Source organism: Perca flavescens, chromosome 6 (assembly GCF_004354835.1).
Source record: "Perca flavescens isolate YP-PL-M2 chromosome 6, PFLA_1.0, whole genome shotgun sequence".
Lineage (NCBI taxonomy): Eukaryota > Metazoa > Chordata > Actinopteri > Perciformes > Percidae > Perca > Perca flavescens.
The window spans coordinates 35,380,943-35,404,963 of NC_041336.1; the positions used below are offsets into that span (position 1 = coordinate 35,380,943).

General features: G+C 40.4%; 1 protein-coding gene across 1 annotated transcript in view; it reads right to left on the minus strand.

Moving 5' to 3' along the window:
• The window catches only part of LOC114557698 (low-density lipoprotein receptor class A domain-containing protein 4), an 86,857-nt gene extending 63,737 nt beyond the window's left edge, over positions 1-23,120 (minus strand). Inside the window, exon 1 of the mRNA XM_028581327.1 lies at positions 22,720-23,120. Within this exon, the coding sequence (XP_028437128.1) occupies positions 22,720-22,813 (94 nt within the window). The 5' untranslated portion in view covers positions 22,814-23,120. The remainder of the gene's footprint in view (positions 1-22,719) is intronic.
• Positions 23,121-24,021: the final 901 nt, after the last annotated feature.

Sequence of the window (24,021 nt, forward strand, 5' to 3'; positions counted from 1 at the left end):
TACAATAAATTTACTTCAAAGCAATTAGACATCTTTGCTTTCACATCTTTACTGGCGAGACAACATCTCCTTCTGCACTGGAAATCTACAAAAGCCCCTTCCAGCACTCAATGGCTAAGGGATGTTTTTTCTGAAATAAGAAAAGATTAAATATTCTCTGAGAGGTGATTCCAATAAGTTTTACAGTAAGTGGCAGCCCTTTTTAACTTTCTTTAAATCTCTTCCTTTTTACCCCGATTGATTGAACACCCACCCTCCCCCCCTTTTTATTTTCATTTTCATTATCAATTATTGGTTTTATTTTATTCATTTTTTTTCTGTATTTGCGTATGCCTGAATTTGAATTTTGTATTTTCTTATTTATGTTATTATTTATATGTTTCTTATTTATGTATTTTCTTTGCTTTGTATATGTATCAGTTCAGTGACACTACTCAGGTTAATTAACCGGCTGTCCGGTCAGTTCATCAACACTAGTTTTGAAGTGCTGGTCAGTCAACCTCCTCTAATTTAGCTACAGCCAGTCAAACAATAGCATGGATACTGCATATGCAGGAGACTTAAGTCGTCGGTGTGGAAGTATTTTGGAGGTTGTTCAACAATTATTGGTTTTATTTTATTCATTTTTTTCTGTATTTGTGTATGCCTGAATTTGAATTTTGTATTTTCTTTGCTTTGTGTATGTATGTTTGTTTACATTTTGTACAGTAAAAAAAATAAAAACAGCTAAGAATGGCTCTATTTTCTCTCTTTTCAATAAAAATATCGAACAAAAAAAGAAAAAACAAAAGGGTCTGATGCAGACACATATTTGTTATTATTTACGGGGTTCTGCTCCAGGCTGGAAGCTTAAAGGAATACGCTACCGTTTGTTGAAATTGGGTTATTCACCGTCTCCTCTATATTTATATAGTTGGGTAAACGCATTTTTGTCTCAGTGCATGCATTGCCTTAGTCCGGCGGTGCCGTGGCTAGCTTAGCTTAGCGTAATGAATGGAATCCTTTGTGGCCGTGTAGCATGTCGTGAGTAAAATTGACCCAACAACAACAAAAACGAAATCTGGTGGCCTGCGTACTCACAACGAGAAAAATAGCCATGCAGATTAAGACTAGATGATTTCCTAGGCAAATATTGACTTGGGACTATATTGGGTGGAAGTAGACTACAGCCGAAGCACTGCTCCTCGGGCACAGAGATATCTGCAGCCCACGGGGCTCTGCGGCCGGCGCAAAGTCCCCCTTTCTCGGTTACTGTTTTACCGAAATGCTGATGCCCTGACGAGACTTCTCTACTTCACAAAAATGTATTAAAGTTAAATCGATCAAAAGCGTTAGCTTGGTAAGACCATAGAGTATGTGTTATATAAATGGCATGACGAAATTCAAAGTGTAAATATACGCAATGTATGTCGAAAGTCTAGCTGCAATGTTTCCCCGTTGGAATCAATGGCAAACAGAGCTATAGCTAGCTTCCTCCTAACGAGGCCTCTCCAGTTCACAAAAATGTATTAAATTGAAATCGGTAAAAAACGTTAGCTTTGTAAGACCATGTAGTATGTGTTATATAAATGCCATGACGAAATTCAAAGTGTAAATATACGTAATGTATGTTGAAAGTCTAGCCGCAATGTTTCCCCATTGGAATGAATGACAAAATATACACAATGTATGTCGAAAGCCCGTGGAGCCCCGCAGGCTGCCGATATCTCTGTGCCCGAGTAGCAGTGCTTCGGCTGTGCAATATAGTCCCAAGTAAATATCAGCCTAGAAAATCACTTATTCTTCAATGTGCGTTGCTATTTTTACTCGTTGTGAGTACGCAGGCCACAAGGAGTAATAAGGTTTCGTTTTTGTTGTTGTTGGGTCACTTTTACCCACGACATGCTACACGGCCACAAAGGATTCCATTCATTACGCTAAGCTAAGCTAGCCACGGCACCGCCGGACTAAGACAATGCATTCACTGAGACAAAAATGTGTTTTCCCACCTATATAAATATAGAGGAAACGGTGAATAACCCAATTTCAACAAACGGTGGCGTATTCCTTTAAAGTGGGTTAAAATGTAAAAATAATATATCAATAATAATAAATAATTTACTGAAAACCAAAATTAGCATTATCTTTACTGTATTGTTATCTGTTGGGAACACGTAAATTTCCCCTTAAACAAGGTAACTTAAAATCAGATGCATAATTCTGATATTTGACTGCTTCTGACAAGTCTGAAAGAGAGGCTTCTGTATCTACCTAGATAATATACAACCAAAGGCCTGTAATTATCATGTACCTACTATCCAGTTATGATTTAGCCATTTACCGTCAATCACCAAGGATACATCTTACTGTATTATCTGGTCAGAAAGGGTTTAAAATCTTTAGTATCTTAAAGAGTCAAACTGTGTGTAAATAGATGTTGACCGAGACTACAAACGACCCCCATCACAATCACACACACACTTGACGGATGTGACCTGTCTTCAAAGCACACTAGAACTACAAATCTGCCCTGGTCCCAAGGGCATTTTGGGAACTAAGAGAGGAGGTCTGGGGTGTGTGTGCATCTGTGCGTGCGTGGGGTTGGGGGGTGCAGAATCGAGACACAAAGGCAGGATTTTCCCTGGGTGTTTGGAGCGCGTGCACATGACGTCAAACGCTCACTTGCATGTTGGTGACGTCATTGCGCAATTATTTGCCTAAAGCTTAGTGGTTGTCAGAGATCTCTAAAGCAAAACATGGAGGAGCAGCTTGTCACTAAAATGAGAATAGCTAGTCCACCTTAAAGCCAGCCCACCTTAAGTTAGTAACCCTGAAGTTGTCGCTATCTCCGTGCCAGCTAACCCCATTCACTTTAACCAGCAGGTAGCAAGCAGACACAGGAACTTGGTTGGGTATTGAGTGTTGTAGTATTTATTCACCAACAGATAAACTATACACACTGCACTGTTACATTTACAGCTACAATGTTACTGCTAATTTCATACTCACTGACAAACCCACCTCCCCCTTTTTTTCTCTCTCGCTCTCCACCGCACTTTTTTGTTTACTCCTTCCCTATAATTGTGGAAGCTTAAACTGGGTTAAAATGTAAAATTAATATATAAATAATAATAATAAATAATTTACTGAAAACCAAAATGAGTTTGTTGAGACACTTAATTGTTCAGAGAAGACTATGGACATGGCTGTTTTATTGTTTTTGTTTGTTTTGTTGTGAACTTGAATGTCATCTTCTGTGAAGAAGACTGCAGTTACAAAAGAGAAACTAGATGGCAGGTTATAGATATAAGTTATTGTGACATTATGTTGTTAATAAATGTTTTAAATTTGACAATGTGTGACATTGTGAACAAATGTCAGATATTATATTGCATAAAAGTATAGTCCAAAAATGGCATAGCAACCTGTGCTTTAAAAAAAAAATAAAGTAAAAATCGAAAATCGAATCGAACCGTGACCTTAGAATCGAAAATGTAATCGAATCGAGGATTTGGAGAATCATGACACCCCTATTCATTTCCTGTAAATTCTTCACAATAACAATAACCACCTGTTATTTTTAGCTTAAGCTTTCAATATGAAGCAGGGAATTAAGGAAATGTTGGGTCTTCATCAGCAGTATTTTAACACAACTCCTATAAGCAAACATGAAAATAAAGCAGTGAAATAAAGCAGATATAGAAACTACTTTGAAGGTAATTTCAGACTGACTTTCAACAGTAAAGCCAACCAACAACGAAGTATTATCAAATCATATCAGCAGTCTGAAATAGGTGTAGGCTAAAGCTCTTGCTTAATGCCTACCCTTTTTAAACAAATCATATTTTATAGGGGTGTAACGATATATCGTGGTACGATTTATCGCAATGCAAAAATGTTACGATATGTATCGTAGAGGTATGGCGATATTATTATAATTTTTTTTTTTACTACCACCATATAGGTGCTGACACACATACCAGACGGCCGACCATCGGCAGAAAAGCCAGTCGAGATGATCAGTCGCGTCCCCGAGGTCCAAAAAACCATAGATAGAGAACAATATGCAAAAAACTGCCTTGGGACACATCAAAAAGACGAGGCGACGAGACGTAATACGCCTCCATAACAGCAGGCGGCGCTAATCTGTATTGTTGCCCAAGAAATGACAACCGGCAGCTGATTGGACGAACGCGTCACATGGGTTTGTGTTCTCCGGAAATTCAAAGCCAGACTGTCATGGCGGCCGTTCAGAATACGATCTCATATTGTACTAAAATAGTTCACTGAAACGTGTTTCTGAAAACATTTTAAGCGAGAAATAGGCCATGCAGTTGCTGAATCTGTCTTTATTTAAGATCAACAAAGGTCAGTTTAAAAGATTTTCATCAGATTTTGAGAGACTCATTCTGCTCGGCATTTCCGGGTGAGTCCCGACTGCCCTGCCGCCGACCGAACACGTCAGGTCGGCGAAAATTAACGCCGACAACCCCCCAGACTGACGACGGCACGGGACACAACGAACAGATTCGTGTCACTGACCTCGCCAGACTGTCCAACGGCCGAAAATCGGCCCTGTGTGTCCTGGCCTATGACGTCCGTTTAATCCTATTGGTTTAGCTACCGTACCCGCGTCATGTTTACATTCACTGCATTCATGCTCCAATAAATAGGATATGACGTCTGACTTTACATACAGAAGGATAAACAAAATCTTGATTTATATTGAAGTATTGTACATTCTTTAAGTTAAGTGTATAACAAGTTATTGAACACTGTTAATGTTAAATAAATCTGTTATTTGATTTTCAGTTGAATTTTTTTCTAAATATCGTGATACATATTGTATCGTGAACCCAGTATCGTGATACATATCGAATCATGAGCTGAGTGTATCGTTATACCCCTAATATTTTAGAAAATAATAAGTGTCTTACTTCAGACGATTATAAACAAACAAGAATAAACAAGACAATACAAAACAATCATATACAGCACAGTTGCACAATCCAGATCAAGGCAAACACAGCCATTACTTACTTTCCGCTCAACCAGTTAATAGTTAACTTACTGAGTGTCCAACATGTTTTCAATTCCTCATGACAGCTGTTCCATAGATTTACTGCTTTAACTGAAATACAATGATATTTTGCATTGGTGCTCACTAAGTGTATTGAATTTACAAGTTCCTCTTAAATCATGTTGACATGCTCTTACTGTAAACAACATTTGGATACTTTCTAGTAATTTGCTTTGTACATGATCTGTAATGTTTTTAGTTCAACTAGAGCATTTAATTTAGGGCTGTCCCAAACGATTATTTTTTAAACGATTAATCTAGCGATAACGATACATTTTTCAATTAGCAATTATTTTCCCATTGCTCAATTATAAACAATTCACACAAAACAAATTTCAATAAAGCTCAAATCTCTATTTATTCAAATTGTTTAACACTGCACTGTTCAAGTAAAATGATTTTTTTGTGCAACCTGAAGCCAGATGTAGTCTATCAATCCAAACACAAACTAAAGTCACTTTCAGGAGGAATACAAAACTAAAAACTTAAAGTAAACAGAGCAAGTGCAAAAAGAGTAGCCTGTATTTGCTTTTTTTAACAGTAGGTAAAATAATGAATAAGCTCTTGTTTAACATCTAAGTTCTTCTCCCTTTAATTTAACTTTAATTATTTGTATCTAAAGGGTGGTTAAGCACTGTAGGGAGGAGAAGTTGGAGGCAGGAGGGCATGACACAGGACCTGACAAAAAACTGCATGTAGGCAGAGAGCTTGGCTAGCTTCAGAGCTAAGGCGGGGCTACAGATTAGGTGTCCTTAAGCCTAAACAATACAAAGTATATAATGATTTTTCATTTTAGAAATCTTTTACTTTATATAGGGGTGCAACAGATCACAAAACTCATGGTTCGGATCACGGTTTTGAGTCACAATTGGATACATTTTCGGATCGCATCATTCGCTTGCATACGCGGTTCCCATGCCCCCTCGGGCTTGGACCCCTAATTATAATGTCTGTGCAACATGAAAAGGGCTTTTACGTGACAACAAGATCTGTTTTCAACTCAGACATCCTGCCGCTAGCTCGTCCTGCTAGCTGTCTGGGAGTGTATTCAGCCAGGCTTTGATGATAATCATCACGCAGCAGTTCCGTGTGTATTTGTAGTGTGTGACATCGATCTGGCGTTGGTGAGTAGGAGTCTTGGCAGTGGCGATTTGTGTGGTAGTTTCCTTACAACAAAAATACAACGAGCGCCCGCTGGTCTGGTGGATGTCCTCCAGAGGACAGGTCATGCCTTCGTGTGAATAATTGTAGTTTATTTCCCCCTCAAAAATATGTAATTGAGCACTGTAGTGGTTATGATATACCATATGATATCAGTGACTATGTAACTACATGGACACAGGATAAATGATGTCTGTGGCTTGCACAGTAATAGCGTTACTGAAAGCTAGCTGTAGCTTGCGCTTGGAGCATCTGCTTCACCTGCCTGTTGCTGCACCTCTGTCTGTCTCGTTCTTTCCACCTCTTGTGAGGCTAGTTCTTTGTCTGTATACTCCGGTTCGACTAAATAAGGACGACCATCAAACTCAAAAGCCTCTTCTATGTGTTCAATATCTTCTATATTCTACATAGTTACGTTACTCCAAGCTTCTTCCCTTGTGAACACCTCCGCGCTTCACTCTTCACACACTACACTCCGATCTGCACACTGCTATTCACCTTTTTCCTGCTACAACTGAATTCCCCCGGGACTTCAGCACGACACTACAGCTAGCCATCTGTAACACTATTTTACTGTACAAGGCACAGACATAATTTGGTCCGTTTCCATGTAGTTACATAGTCACTGATATGGTCATGGTTGTTGTCACGTAAGAGCCCTGTTCATGTTGCAAAGACATTTTAATTACATTGTGTGTCTGTTAAAGGAACAAAGGCACTCTTTAGTATATGCCCCCAAAACTGCCGTTTTAGCTAAATGGGAGCTATGGGCATTAGCTGCAGCAACTTTAGTTTGCTAGTACCGATTCTGTTTTTTTTTTTTTTTTTTTTTTTGCCAACGGCTGTACTCACATATTTATAGCGATCAAGATTAACATAAAAATTGCCTGGAGTTCTCCTTTAAACCTTTTTTACTTTTTACACAAGGTGAAACTTATATAGCGCTTATATAGTCTTAACGACTACTCAAAGTGCTTTTACATAGTACAGGAACCATTCGCACACATTCATACACTGTGGCCGAGGCTGCCATACAAGGTGCCACCTGCTCATCATATAAACATTCACACACATTTACACTTCGATATCACACATTCGGGGTTCAGTGTCTTGCTGTCAGGACATAGGACTGTAGGGCCAGGAATCAAACTACCAACCTTCCAATTGGTACCACCTAAGCTACAGCGGCCCCTTACAGCCATATTCAATACATTTGTTCCAAAAAATCCGAAAGGAAAACAATCAAAATAAAACTTTGATATTTTCCAATGTATTGTACTGCGTGGATAGTTTCACCCACAAGGCAGAGTTACTAATTTCCACTCTGTGTATTTGACTCAACACTTTCTCATTGCTAAGAGGCCATCAGTCCCCACCAGGGTCTCGGTCGTGGTGCAACAATAAATGTAGATAAACATGAACACTAAATAAACCATACAAAACTAAAACTCAGATAACTTGCACACCCAAAACATTAACAGAACATTATTAAAACACACTTTAACTAGGACATAATCCTTTCAGAACATGTTCATTTTTAACTGATCGGGGATCGGCATTTACCCTGATTACCTTACTCCGATCATTTACATCAGCTTGTAGTGATCACTGCCTTTAATCACACACGCCCTGCACCACAGACACACCGCCTGACTGCCTGGATGTTGGCACTTTCAAACCAAGATGGCGCAGCCACTCACCAGTGTCTGTCCACAGAGTGTCTCGTAGCTTGCCAGCCCTTGGCAACAAGTAACAAAGTCCATCTTTCTTAGTCACCCGTTTTTTACAGAAGCGGATTATCCAATTCTCCACACTTCTTCCGTGATTCCACCAGAAAACCATGCTTTCAAGCAATCATTCCCTGAAGCCAACATCACACGAGAAGAAAATTAAAGGTTGACTATTAAGCGCAAGTTTAGTTTTTGTTGTCCAGTGGGGAACTTGAAACTGTTTATGTTTTGGTTGGGGGTTTGTTGGGATCATAAAGATCACTGTGTTGAGAGAAAACACTAATTTGCTAGTTAATGTATTAAGCTTAAGACATATTTTAGTTACTTTGTTTACTTTGTTATTTTTGTATCGGATCTGGATCTTTATTTAAAAAATCGGATCAGATCGGGGGTCAAAAAAGCTGATCGAGACATCCCTAGTTTTAACATCTGTGCTGAGTGATCCGATCACAAGTACGTGTGTTCACACCTGGCAGTAGAATGTTTTTTTCCAGATGCACCTTGTTAAAGAGCCCCTATTAGGCTACGTTCACACCGCAAGTCTATGCATCAGCTCCAACGGTTGACAGCTGGGTTTATCGCCCAAAACGCGGCCAAGCTCGTTATAAAATGGGCAGGTGATGCGACCAAATTTAGCTATAAGGCTCTTCACCTTCCTTTGACACTGCGGCCACGTTCTCCTGTGTCCCCGTTCTTCCATTTCATTTGCTATTTTTTTAAAAACGGAGCGGTTGAAGTTGTGGAATTGCCGTTTGTGACACATATGTTCTCCCAGGCAATTTGTACTGGCTGTCAAATGTTTGCAGCATTCCTCGAGTGTTTGTGCGATAGACTACAGACTCTGTACTACATTTAACAATTATTTATTAAACACTAAATATTAAATTTAAATAATAATATATAATTACTAAATCATATATATGTGGCTGTCACATGGCGAGTAAATGTTTGTACCAAAATAGTTCTGTTTTTCATTGTTCATTTTGGCGAAGGTGCAGCTACTTTCTTCTGCTCCTCTGCTATCTGCGGGTCGGAGCTTCACGGGGGCTGGCCGACACACGCACACACACAGACGCCAGACACCACATCACTTCTGTTTACTGATAGCTATCGTTTACCTCAGGCTAATTAATTAGCTAGTAAACTAGTAAGTAAGTGGTGATTTTTGGCAACCAACTTTCCAAAAGAAAGCACATTGAAATTAAATAACTGATCATTACGACAAGCAGGAAACGGAGTCTCAGTTCACCGTCCGGGAGGCACACTTTCCACGGACAGCTGTAGGCTCGTACCGGTTAATGTTCTGTGCATTGTCCGACACATGCAGCCACCTTCCTGAAACCGCTTGCGAGACTGACACAAGTCTACAGCGGAGTGTATGTCCGAGCCTGTCTCCACCGCCGCCACCTGCAGGTTGTCAACTGTGTGGTTTGGAATGAAAGGCAGTAGGCACGTCTTGCTTGCTGATTTGAAAAAAATCAGATCTGGGCAAGATTTGAGTGTTCACACTACTTCTGAAGAAGTCTGACCTGGTCACTTGACCCCAAAACTATCAGATTTGGGCCACTTTTGCCTGCAATCTGAACGTAGCCTCCTTTTCAGCATCACATTGTACTCTTGGGGTCTACTAGAATAGGTTTACATGCTTTGATGTTGAAAAAACATGTTTCTCATACTGCCCCTCTTCCAAATCATTACATGTTGTTTAGCCAAACTTTGTTCAAACCCACAGAACTTTATTTTAAATTCTGCTGGAGATCAGAAAGTTTACATAGAAAGACAAAGGGCCGCAGGTTGGAACCCGAACCCTAGGCCGCTGCGGTAAGGAGTGAGCCTTGGCACATGGGGCGGATGCTCTACCAGGTGAGCTACCAGGGTGCCCCTAGAATGTTTGATGGAATGGTGCAGCTATAAAAACATGCAATCTTGGGGTTAAATATTTCAATGTGGAGCAGCAACAATTAGTTGATTAATCAGTCAATCGATAGAAAATTGCCAAACATTTTTAAAATCAATTTACCATTTAAGTAATTGTTTAAGGATAAAATTGCAAAAGATTCACTGGTATGATGTTCTCTGATGTGAATATTTCCAGGTTATTTTGTGTGTCTTATAGTAAATTACTTATCTTTTAGGTTTGGGTCCAACTGTTGGTCAGACATTTCAAATCTCTAGGAACTATTCATTATTTGCTGACATTTTATAATCTATGATTAAAACAATCTGTCCTATTTCACTCATTGTTGACTTCATATAGCTTCAATAAAGATCTGGAACAAGCAGATAATTAAAATACAGTTCATGTAATTATGTCAGACAGTATAAAATAACCTTTAAGCTTAAGATAAAATATAAGGGTAGTATTGGATTTTAAGAGGCTAAAACACCCAAAGGCAATGGCTAATTAAGATATATATTTCAGCATCCTGAAAATATTTATGTAATTGGGAAAACTATAATATTTTCTCCAGATGACTTTACAATATGGATATTGTTGCAGTGTGCGCTCTACCAGAAAATGTGTTAAAGTTACCTTACACCTCCATGGTGTAATAGGGTCTGGGGACTCCTCTGACTTACATAAAACAAAGAGCTCATTCTTAACTGTTACAGGTTTAGCATCACTGTTCACTGCCACAACCCCTCAGCTCAGGAGAGGTGGCAGACTTAATAAGGCTCCACTGAGAGACACTAACCAAGTGTTGAAATTCCCTGTGAAATTAATTACAAAAGCAGTGATCACAAAATAAATCTGTCTGGGAGAAAAAAAAGATTTTATTTTTAAATGCTGTTGTTTGGTTGTCTTAGACACTCCCCTCCCCAAGGTGTCAGAATTTCTATTCAGACTCACAGTTTGAAGTCTCTTTTTTTTCAGGGCTAATTATTGAAATTCATTAATAATAAAACTGAATAAAAAAGCCAAACCAATTCCAAATGAACAACACCTCGACAAACAAACCAAACATAAAAAGGGGGCAAAAAACTAGCCCCAACTAAACAAAGAGCTTAGTGAGAAATTGGATTGGCTGTCTGGCGGGAGACTGCAGGGTAAATATTGTCTGAGCCCGAGAGTGCGTGTGTGTGTGTGTGTGTGTGTGTATGTGTGTGTATGTGTTTGTGTGTGTGCGTGTGTGTGTGCGCATGTGTCTGAGGGAGAGTCAACAAGTAGCCGTGTGCGTGTTTGGCCTGAGGTAGTTGACAGATGACCCTGCTGCCACCTACACACTAACACCACTCATACACAGGATTACAGATCAGGCCGTTCGCAGCCGTCTGGCTGGCTGGCTGGCCTCTGCTGCAGGCTAACTGTTACATACACAGAGACGCAGACAGCTACTCAAGTCTCTGAAGTAGGGACTCAGACCTTTCCCAGTGGCAAGTCCATGTACTGTATAGTGCTACTATATACTGCTATGTGTGCATCAAAAGAACCAGGATGATGATAATAATAATAATTGTATTATGATACAATATTCTAAGATCATTATTTCATACAAGTGTCTTCCAGTTAGGCCTGTCACGATAACAAATTCTGCTGGACGATAAATTGTCCCAGAAATTATTGCGATAAACGATAATATTGTTGTTCTGAGACCATTTTCATCTAATATAATGATAATGGCATAATAATGCAGGTACACCTTTTCAAAGATCAATACACTTTTTTTTCTAGAGAATATTTAACACTGGAACTGGAAGACATTTTAAATATCCACAATATGTCTTCGATCTCCTTTAGTATGTCGTCTTTCACGCTGTTGCACAGTTGGGGAATTGCCGTTTGTTCATTTAACAATTATTTATTAAACACTAAATATTAAATTTAATAATATTAATAATAATATATAATTAATAAATTATATCTATTTCTATGTGGCTATTTTCCACATGGCGAGTAAATGTTTGTAACAAAATAGTTCTGTTTTTCAGTCTTCATTTTGGCGAAGGTGCCGCTACTTTCTTCTGCTCCTCTGCTGTCTACATGTCGGAGCTTCGCGGGGGTGGGCCGACACACACACACACACACACACACACACACACACACACACACACACACACACACGCACACACACGCGCGCAACTCTGACACACTTTCCGCACTCCGTGTCCACGGACAGCTGTAGGCTTTTACCGGTGATAATGTTCTGTGCATTGTCGGACACATGCAACCACTTTCCTGAAACTGCTTGCGAGATTGACAAGTCCACAGCGGCGTGTATGTCCGCCTGTCTCCACCGCCTCCACTTGCAGGTTGTCAACTGTGTGGTTTGGAATGAAAGGGAGAAAACAGGATGCAGAGTAACACGGCGGATATCACTCATATACAATTTTTTTTTTTTTACGCCGCCTAAACTGCAAAGGAAACCTTGCTCCAACTCTCAACTAGCGTTTTCTGTCTCTCTCTCTCTCTCTCTCTCTCTCTCTCTCTCTCTCTCTCCGCCAGGAGTCCCTCCTCCCAACACAAAGACCATGCGACTGACAAGAGGGTTCACTCCTCGTTACGCTAAGGAACCAAGAGTGGTCCTCCAGTTGCTTTGGTAGAGAGAGAGATAGACAAGGAAAACAAACAAGCATGCAAATGGGAATTATCGCGGCTGGAAAAGTTATCAAGCTAATTTTTTTTTTTATTGTGCGATTAATTGATTTATTAACTATCGCGACAGGCTTACTTCTGACTTTAAATTTGTTGATACTAGTGCTAGTTTTGGTACCAATAAAGGAAATGTTTGGATGCCTTACAATGAGAAATATAAATGTCTTGATACAGAACCATTTTTCATCAAAAATGCCAATGTTCTTAAATGTTAAATGTCTAACCTGGTTTCTGCAGGTTTCACAAAGTCAAATTTAAGACTTTTCTAAGACCTTTTTAAGACCATCATGAATAAAATTTAAGACCTATATCACGACATTAAAAACACAAATGTCATAGATGTCATAGTCGGGAAACATCATCTAAAACAATTCTCCAATTACCTCATTCGCATTATAGGACTGGTGTCTAGTCAACCTGTGGTAGGGTTGGGCGATGTCCCCTAAATTGCCAGTTGACGATGTTTACAGTAAAACATCATGATGGACGATGATATCACACTCTTTATTTTACTATATCTCTTTACATAAATACTTTTTTCTACTACTATGGGCTAACAGTTCGATCAGACATAATTTAAATGCCCTCTGTAAATAGACAGTATTACATGGCTATGCTGCCGCCTGCTGGTAGGGGCAGTAATTACAATTTGACCTACTTAACTTAACTATGGCGCCATAAAGTCTAGACTCAATCAGATGTCCGTGATCTGCGTAACGACAGTACAGTGGAACGTTTGCCTTTAACAAAGCGACAGTATAACTTAATAAACCATCACTACTGAGACTAAACTACATTCTCCGTTATATTTGCACTGAATAACGCATTCAATAAACAGAAACATAACTCTTACAGCGCACGTGAACAGATGCGCAATATAAGCTCACACATAAAATAGCACCCTCGTGAATTAGCCTACTGTTGCTAACGTACATTCATAAATCCTGCATAACAGTGTCCCGTACCTACAGGACATCATACTTACTTATTGTTGCACAGCAGTGTCCATAAACTTAGTCCAATGAGGGAACAAAGTAAAGTGTGATAGTATTCCACGTTAACGCCTTTTCTCTCTCAACTACCGCATGCTTAATTGCGTTAATAGTCCAGGGCTACTACTGACAGGGAGAGAGAGAGACTGTATTGGCGCTTTTCCATTACATGGTACCTACTCGCCTCGCCTCTACTCGCCTTTTTTGGTTTTCCATTACGAATAAAAGTACCTGGTACCTGCTAACAGGTACTTTTTTTAGTACCCCCTAAGTCGAGGTTCCAAGCGAGCTGAGGCGAGCCGAGAAGGTGACGTGAAACCATGTAGGCTACAGATTGGTCGGAAAGAATCGTCACTGATCACTGCATTGCTAGCAACAGACGGCATTTTTAAATAGTTTAGCCAGCGGTATTTATTTTGCTGCCGGAGGCTCCACGCAGAGCTTTCTCCGTAGCATACAAGTGGCCTGATGTTTATAGTTGTGCGCTGGTGTGTGTGTCGAGTCGCCGTGTGTGTGTGTAGCTGGTGAGCGAGGGAGAAGTGAGATAGTGCCGGCGATTAGCTCCGCAGCGAGTAGTGACTCTAGAGTCCTATAGTGAGGCGCAGCCAATCCAGTCTGCTCAAAGCGATGGTCTTTTTCACAAATAGGTTGCACGTAAGGGGAAAGAAAGTATCTTCCACTTAAGGGGCCCTATCTTGCACCGTGTGCAGCACAGTGCAAAGCCCGATGCAAATGTAAATTTTCCATCCAGTGCCAGCAACTAGGTTTAGCGTGTGTTTGACAGGGTGGGGGGCGTGGCATCACGATCTCCATCCATCGGCACAACCCTACCCTGTGGAGGACCCAGAGTAGGGTTTGGTTTAATTTTTTTCCGATACCGGTCCTAAAACAATACTTTTAATTACTTATAACCAGTGTTGCCACAGTTAATTTGAAAAAATAACTTAGTTACTTTACAGATTACTTGATTTTAAAAGTAATTAAGTTACTTTACAGATTACTTGATTTTAAAAGTGTTACTTTTTTAGTTACATTCAGCAACTGCCGACAACACCCCCACAGCCTCAAGATAAAAATGACAACCGATTTACTGTGAGGCAGCTCGGCACTGCCAGTAGTAGGGATCTTGTTTATTACGGCACGAAAGAGAGCGAGTCAACCATGTTTAAGGGCAGCATTTCCGCTACAATATACTGCCCGACCAACTTCAACTCTCCCCCATTTACTGGTTTAGCACCGAAGTCCAGCTTTTGTTGTTTGGGTGGTGGGGGACCTACTTCTCTCTGCTTTGCACCACCTGCTGGGACTTGCTCTGTAAGTTTGACTGCAGTGCTGCGACTCCAAATGTTTCTTTAAATTTGACGTATTTTTGTAGCTAGATAGCACTTTGTCGCCACCAGCACAGAGTGTACAACAAACCTTAATATTGCCGTCTTTAGCCGACATAAACTCAAAATAGTGACTGTATTTCCAGCTCAAAAACGCGCATCTCTCTCCTCCCTCCATTGTTGTTTGTTTGTGTCGCTGCTTGGTACACGTGAACTGTCCACATGGTGAAAACGTGACTTGTCGCATACGTGACTTCACTCCCCGAGACGCAAGAAGAAAGCAAAAATATATATTTTTACTAAGGAAAATGACAAAAATAGTAACGCACAGTGACTTGGATAAGTAACTTTAATCTGATTACTGGTTTGGAAATACGCGTTAGATTTCTCGTTACTGAAAAAAGTGGTCAGATTACGCGTTACTGGCATCACTGCTTATAACAAACTTATTTTACCAGTGAATTGCAGTTACACAACAAAATGAACCACTAGATGACAAAAGGGTATTTTACAAAAACATGGAATGCACCACCAGCTTCCCAACTGTAATTGAACGTACCATTAAGTCCCGTCTGTGTTGTTTCTCCGACAACTCTGAAAGCACCACCAGTCTATGGTGCAGGTACTCTGTGTCTTAACTGCAGACTGTTGGACGTACCAGTGTGAAATACTGCCACACTTTACACCATTTAACTTTCAGCATTTAACCGTATTCAATTCAATTTTTATTTATAGTATCAAATAGTAACAGCGTAGTAGCACATTCAAGCAGCTACTGGCTAACGGTAGGCTAACATTACCTTCTGCACCGATGCTTCTGTTGCCTCTGATGTGCATTTTAGAGCACCAAAGAGCAGCACAGGCATTTAAGTGGCACCATCAAAATGAGGCACCTAAATCCACGTTCCTATTCGGCCTGGTAGATAACATATTGGCACCTAGTTTCAGTACCTCCGCTCTGTTTGCTCTGATCCAAAATAGGCACGGAGGTCACTTACAGGACCTGCGGAGCTGCTGTCTTGGTCTTGCCTAGGGAGTGTGGAGGTAGTGCTGGGGCCGGAGCCGCCAGATACTCGGCAGAACTGGTTGATGGCTTTCGTTAGCTGGAGACCATTCACAACAGTTAGATGTTTCTCACTTTCTGCATGAGACTCCAGTGCCTGTACACCCAACGTTCCTAGTTTAATTGCTTTTGCGCTTGCATATCAGAAAGTATGGGGCGTAGAAATAAGCGCTGAAAAATTTAACAATTTAAAACGTTGGAAAAAGCAAAAACAAACGGTGAAAAAAAGGCTTTGAAAACGTCGAAAAAAAGGTTTTTTAAGGTTGATGGGAAGACAACACAAGGGTTAGGCTAAGTTGCATGTTGTCTCATTTGTAGTCGTTATAAAGAGAATTATATTTGCACTAGCAAAAGAAAGAACTACAACACCACAGAATAAAAAATTAAAAAAAACATTCTAAAGCGCTGCAAGAGCATTTCAACGAGCATTAGAGGTAGCATTACATGGAGGTAGGAAAAATAAGACCCTTTTAAATCTATTTAAGACCTAGACAAAATACTTTAAGACTTTTTATGGCCTTACATTTTTGAAATGTCAGACTTTTTAAGACCCGCAGAACACAAGCAACCTTTGTTTTGTCTGCTGTTTTTCAATCACTGTACATCACTTTGAATTGCATTTTGTTGTTTGAAAGGAGCTATATAAATAGTTTGATTGATTGATTGATTGATTAATTGATTGATTGATTGATTTAAGAACTTTGCCAAAAATAAGAGTAATAAATTGGCAACGGTTTGATTTAAATCAACTAACTGATCAAAGAATAAGTAAACAGGATTATAAATCTAACCAGACTTTAAATGTCAGCTTTCTGTACTTGACAGTTGTTTGTACTTAGTGCTATAGACACATTTTGGTTATACCAAAATGTATTGAGTTTTGATACCCTATTAATTTTTTTTCCAGGCAAAAAAGACAAAAATTAAGAAGGTACTTGTCACACAACAAAAAGTGCTAATTTTTTTATTCAATTACTTGCGGATGACTACTACCTGACTTAATTATATTACTTCTTGCAAGCAAAAAAAAATACATTTTGAAGTTACTACACTACATTATAAAAGTTAATTGTTATTTCTAGTTTTTAATCCTTGTTTTTCAGGTTATTTTCCTGATTGCTGGTGCAGTTTAACTTTGTTTAAGAATCTTCTGGAATCCATAATACAAAACAAACCACTGCACAGCAATCAAGATAACGTCTCTTGATTAAAAAAAGAAAGTGGTTGCATTAGGGACAAGTGAAATGACCTCACACAGTCATGGCATTTCCCCACTTTTTTAAGAAAGACAGTAATGATAGGAGGATTAAACGATGACGACACTTTTGAAAAGACATTTTTGATCTCAATGAGTCGTTCCTGGTTAAATAAAAGGTCAAATAAAATAAATAAAACAATTTGTACAGAGACCGTACGAAAAAAGGAGCATTCTTGGGGAAAAGTACACGGGGAAGTTTGATTACCTGGTAAGTCGTTTGCCCACTCATCTTGCAGACAGACCTGATAAAGTATGAATTTACACTTTTTAATAATCGCCATTTTGATGTTGTTATTTTGGCATCATTTGTTTATCCATTTATTGCAATTAAAATACAACTAAACTAGGGATGGGCATTCGATTAAATTTTCTTAGTCGATCGTCGGGAGAATTAATGATCATTTTTTATATTAAAATTCATTATTTATTTAACTTTTTATAAAATTAAAAATGCAATGAAAATACAATAATACAGTGTGTTTTTCCTCAATGAGATCTTAATTACAAGAAGAACAACTTGTGGCAGTTAAACTGGAGGTTATAGAAAAATATATAGATTATAGATAGCCTATATGCGCTGTGGTGCGGTGCTCTGAAGTAGCGGAACCTGCAGCTGCGAGCCGGCGTTCTTAAACAGAGACCCTCGTTTGTTCCAAAATAATAAATAAAAAGAATCATATTAAATAATAACTTAACCAAAAACATAATAATACTTAGATCTGACAGGTTTTGTTAAATGTAACTCAAAACTATCCAAGGCACGGACAAAGCCTAATAAAAAATAACTAGTAGGCTAACTCACATACAACTTCTGCACCAGTCTACCGATGTTTGTTGAGAAAGATAAGCAAGTTGAAATGATCTGGGGTCAGACGCGACCACTACCTGGTGACCGTCAGTCCAGCCCCCAAAAACAGCCGCGTTGCCGGGATGCACAGGTACCTCCGCGCTAACTTGGCCAGCCCGGGGAACCTTATTTTGTTCTTCGTAGTGAGTTTCTACCAGTCTAGTGATGGTACGTCGTGACAAAATGTGATATGCTGGTTCCAATATCCATCTCAATGAACTTGCAGATCCCTTGGGTAATTTTCTGTGCTCGTTGTGCATCACAGCTCCTCCGTGCTAACGCAAAGTTTATGCTAGGTTGAGACAGAGCAGGATGCACCGCGACCGCCACCAACATTAACCAGGCTCGGATGCACTTTGTTTAGTGTTAGGTTACATCATTTGAGTCGTGGCCGTGTTGTACTAATACACGGCATCTCAGTGTTTGCGGTGAACTAAGTCGTTTAAAAAAATTATTCTAAATGGTCCCACGCCACACTTTTAATTGAATTGCTTCAAGACTCCCAGTACGCAACGCAACCAGCAGTAGTGTAATCGATAACAAATTAACGTGATTGACGAAATTCTTAATAATCAATTATCGATCGACGAGTAATCATGCCCATCCCTAAACTAAATCTGTACCTCAAGTAGGGCTGGAAGTGGGCTGGAAGTGGCAGTCATAGTAGTAGTAGTCACGTCCTGGAGTAGAAGTGAAAATTACCATGCTTTTTGCTCCTCCAGATGATATTATTAATCTAGACAGGACCAGGCACGGCGCCAGGATTCCAGTTTTGGATGGGCCAGACCAATTGTGGGTGGGCCTTAAATTAAAAACGTTATCAAATCCCTGTTTAACCTAATACAAATGACTGGCTAATATACTGTTATATTATGTATATTATATGTGCTTACATAATAAAGATTGTAATAGCTTGATGCTATTTATATGTTGTTGCATTGTAAAAAGTTTCGGTGCAAAGGACGGACCTATCCGCGATCGCTCTCCTTGGTTCTGCCCAAAAGAAGAGCGCTTTGGACTCTCCATTACGCACCATACCTGGCTGCGCTATAGCGCATCTCTCCTAACCTAAGGCCTATCGACTGTAAAAGTGGTCAGGAATCTAATATTTCCCCAAAACATAGTTTAGTTCTGCTCGTATAACATAAGGCCGAATATTTCACAATTCTTTTCAACTGTTTTAAGTTTTCAACAATATACAGATCAACAATACTGCCCGACAGTTTCAATCAATAATCGGCCACAGAACATGTTCATTGACAACGTCATCTGTCATGTAAAACAAGACTCAAGTTATTTCCTTACTTTAGTGTGATGATTCATGTTAAAAACATGTTTAACAAAAATAAATAAATCGCATTAAAAGCCCTAAAGCATTATTGGCCATAACAAGAGAAAACCATGAGGGAAAAAACAACTTGACAACAGTAACAAGCTGTTATAGAAATAGAACTGCGCCTGCAGCTTCTGTAGCGGGTTATGAATTGATTATTTTAATCCATATATCTCATATAACGACATAATACAATACAGGCAGAGTAGCCACATACCTTACTGTTATCCTCTGGCGGTCCTACACAATTAAACTCAGCAGAAGAAGTGACCGGATACTTTAGCACGGGTTGAGTTGCGGGCTCATCCACGGAAGACCGATCCACAGGGCTATATCCATAGGGGCTATTTCATCCACTCGCGAGGCAGAGGCAAAGGCTATAGCACCGGCGCTGGTCGCGCTAACCGCGCTGGCCGCGCTAGCCGCGTTAGCATCCTGCGGTGGCCAAGACAAAGATGTGCTAGGCGTTGTGGATCTCAGCTCTCCATCTCCTGGTTGCAGCGATGACTCTGAGACCGTTCGTGCACGTTTAAGGTACCTAAACAACGGCTGTTGCAACCTTGTCCTTTACTGGAAATTATTTTCACACTCTCAGATCACTGGGAGCTAGCCTAGCATACCTACAAGCTACATCCAATCCAAACCTCACTGTCTGCTGAACTTGCGCAGAAACATAAAAATAGACATGACCAGTTTTTTTTAATTGTTTTTGAAAACTAAACATTTAGACAATTTTAGCACAAATTATGAGATTATTTGCCGATTTTTAATAATTCTTCACCAAATTATAATATATTAATTAATTAATGTTTTTTGAGGAAATGTTTTGGGTGGGCCTGTTGAAAAGTGGGTGGGCCTAGGCCCGTCAGTCCCACCCATAACGCCGTGCCTGGACAGGACCCGGGCACAAAGCAACAATAGTGGTTATTTTGGCCATATTGATGACAAAAAGAAACGCTGTTGGTGCCCACAGCTCTCCAGCGGCAGGTGGCGCAAGTAGCACAAGTAATGCAATTAAACTGCAATGATCCTAATATGATCTCGCAATCAAACTCACACGATCAAACTATGGCAATCAACTCACACAATCAAAGCAACGTGAATGTTGGCTCCGCCTCAATGTCAACGCGACATTAAGAGTTGAAAATGTTGGCAGATGACCTGCCATGGTGTCACCCTGCATGGACTATACCTTTACACAGAAATCTAACTTTCTATAAAATTTGATTTGCAATTAGATGAATGATAGTTCTTATCATTGTGGGTTAAAAATGTTAAAAGAAAAAGAGTATTTTCTGGGACTGCTAACAGTAGGTTTAAGCTAAACAATGTGCACAAATACAGCAAGTCTTTTATGAAGCTGTGCTGTTTAACCTCAGGACTTTATAATACCATACCTGTGATATGAGATAACTGTACTACACAATGAATCCAAGCACAGCAACAACATTCCCAGTGTGTAAGCATGGGGTTCAATTCCTGGCCATGACACACTGTCTGCACTGTGATCCTTCTATGTTCGTAGTCCCTTTCAATTTTCCTCCTCGTCTGACTAAATAGGAAACACACCAGTGAGACCGCCTGCTTCACTTTAAAAAAAAAAGGCAGACTGTAGCTCTTTTCTTCAGCCAGAGAAATCATCAAAGCATGAGCTACATTATTCAGCCTTGCCGAGTCTGCATGACAACACAGCCGACAAACAAGAGCTCTTTTCAAACCAGACGGCCACTACAGTAGGACACAGCTATTTCAAACCACTTGTGAACAGAGGCTCCCTCCAACTAGTGAGATGTTCAGAAATACATTAAAAATACCAGGCCAGCATTTATTTAGTACCAAACATAGTCAGTCGCATGCATAATCGTTAATATACTATGCTGTTAAATATGCTGCAAGTATCAATCAACACAGTTATTTGATTTTGTTTTGCAGCTCTGCTTTTCTGCTCAGTTTGGAAGTTTTAGGCAGTTATACTGGATTCTCTAATTACACTCTCTCTGCTGTTATCAGTGTGTCTGTGAATGCACCAGTTCATGCCTTACTATGTGTTTTTACTGGCTGGCAACACGATGATGCCACAGAAAACGAATGGTAGAACACCAGTCCGTCTGCTGGACAAACACACACACACACACACACACACACACACACACACACACACACACACACACACACACACACACACACACACACGCACACTTCTTGGTTACAATGTGGCAGCAGCGCAACCACGCTCAGCTGCCAAATCTACATCTAATATCCTGCGTTCACCTCACTTTGCCCAGGCCTGGCCTCGGCCCTGGTGGAAATTACACATCACTGTAACTCTGTCCATCCGTCTGTAGCTTGTCTGTCTGTCAGTATGTCTGCCTGTCTAGCTTGGGATGTGTCTATCTACATCTCTGTCGGTACTTGTCCAGCTATCTGGTTATAAATCTACCTGCATGTCTGCTAGGTGCATCCTCTTGTTATTTGTCTTCTTCTGTCGGACTGGATATATACACTGTCTGGCTGTCCTCTGCATTGCTACCTGTCTGTCTGTATGTCTGTCTGTCTGTGGTTCAGTCATAAGAGGAACATCTGCAGTGGATCTAGCAGGCGGCAGTGTTAGGGCAGAGCTGATAATGATAGTTTCTCTCTGGGCTGCTCAGAAGGCAGACAGACATAACATACCATTCCAGCATTTCCTGTCTATGCTGACAGGCAAACTATTTAACCCTCTGTGGTGATCCATCAGCGCATATGCACAGCTCAGCAGGCCTATAAGGCTAAATCTTCCAAGTTTAAATATAAAACCAACCCCTATAGCAGAAAACGTCCATGAAATGTAAAGCAGATAACTTAAAGTCAGAAGAAACAGTAAAGGAAAACTCACAATAGAAGACTTCTCGTTAAAAGCAACTACAGTAAATCTTTATTACATATCAAGAACTAAAATATAAGTATGTAAAATGCTAATGCTATATGAATATGACATGTTTTTCCACTGTAACTGTTGAGTACTAACGTTACAGCATGTCTATGTAACGTTAATGGCTACTAAAAGCTTAGCCATATCATAAAGTTTGATATAACCATACTATAAACTCAATATTGTGTGGTACAAACTTTAAGTCAAACGAAGACAATACAAGAGATTATAAACACCAGTGAGTACTCTAAGGTCACCATAAAGTTACTATTAGACATAGCCGACTGTTAGTCCCTATAGAAGTATTATAGACTACTATAAAGAATATCAGTGTGAGAGGAAACGGTCGATAGCGAGTTAACAGCAGAATTGGTTGACCGTCTTGGATTAATACTCTTGGTAGATGTTTTACCGTGAGGAGAAACGCAACAAATGTTACTCACATATCTCCATTCCCTGTGGCTGGGAAGCAGAGCAGTTGCAGGAGCAGGTGACATTGGAGTTGCCGGGGCCGCCAGGGGCCGTTAGGTTTTGCATGGGGCTGGGCAGACCGGGACACCGCTCCGGGGAGAGAGCCGCCGCCACCGTCGGGGCCCCACGACTGAAAAAAAAAAAAAAAAAAAAAAAAAAACTTCCAGTCAGCTGCAGCAGGGTCCGCCGCTACGAGTAACTCCCGACAGTTTCGCACTTATTTTCCACGGTTTCTCTCACGCCATATTTGTCTCGGAACGGCTCGGATAGTGAATTAGAAGGAGATTTGGGGGCGAGCCATTGCCCGTGGCTAACGCATTGTATGTTTTCCCGTTCCTTCCTCCGCCGCTCAGAGCAGCCTGTCCTTCCTCTACTAGAGCAGAGCACACACACACACACACACACACACACACACACACACACACACACACACACACACACACACACACACACACACACACACACACACACACACACACACACACAGCAGGCTCACGCCCACGCCTCGCCCACAAACTGACAGACTGCCACTCCATCCAATCAGAGGGCTCCAGAGGAGAGACAGACAGGGGAAAAGAGATGTGTTGCCTTCAGGAGCGGACTGAAATACCAACATTCTAAGCCAAAAATATAATCAAATGCCATGTGTTTAGTGTTTAGTAAATGTGTTTAGGCTCAGCACATGATCTGACTCAACGACATTATATGTTCATAATTTGCAGTAATGCAAATTAGAGATAAAAAAACACTATGTGCTTGTGATAAGTAGCCTACTTTTTAAATACGTAAAAGATCATTTTTGTTTATGCAGGGATCCCTGTTTCAGTCATGCTTGGTGTCGTGCTGTGTGGTGTCAGTATTTAATATTCATGAACACCCTTGCATATATTAGCTGCAGAATGCATTCATTGGGTATTGTAATGCCACAATTTATCCAGCTGAGAGTGCTGCACCTGTTTAGCAGACTACTATCTTAATAGTTAAGTCGGAAGTCTTTGCTTTAAGCAGCAAAAATACTGCAGCCCCCACCCCCACCCGCTGACCTGACTCAGAAAACTAGCAGACGGCTCGGTCGTGGTTATGGCTGAAGAGGAGGGGGGGAGGCAAGGCCAGGACTAGTCAGTCTGTTTTATTTGGGTAGGGTGGGGAGAGTGCTTCGAGTTTCACTCCCTTGTTACGGTGAACCGCAGCCAGTGGAGACAAATCTTTGAAGGGGCTAACCTTGAGGTGACCCTCTGCGCCAGTCTTGTGGTTGAGGGGCACATGTGCAGCAG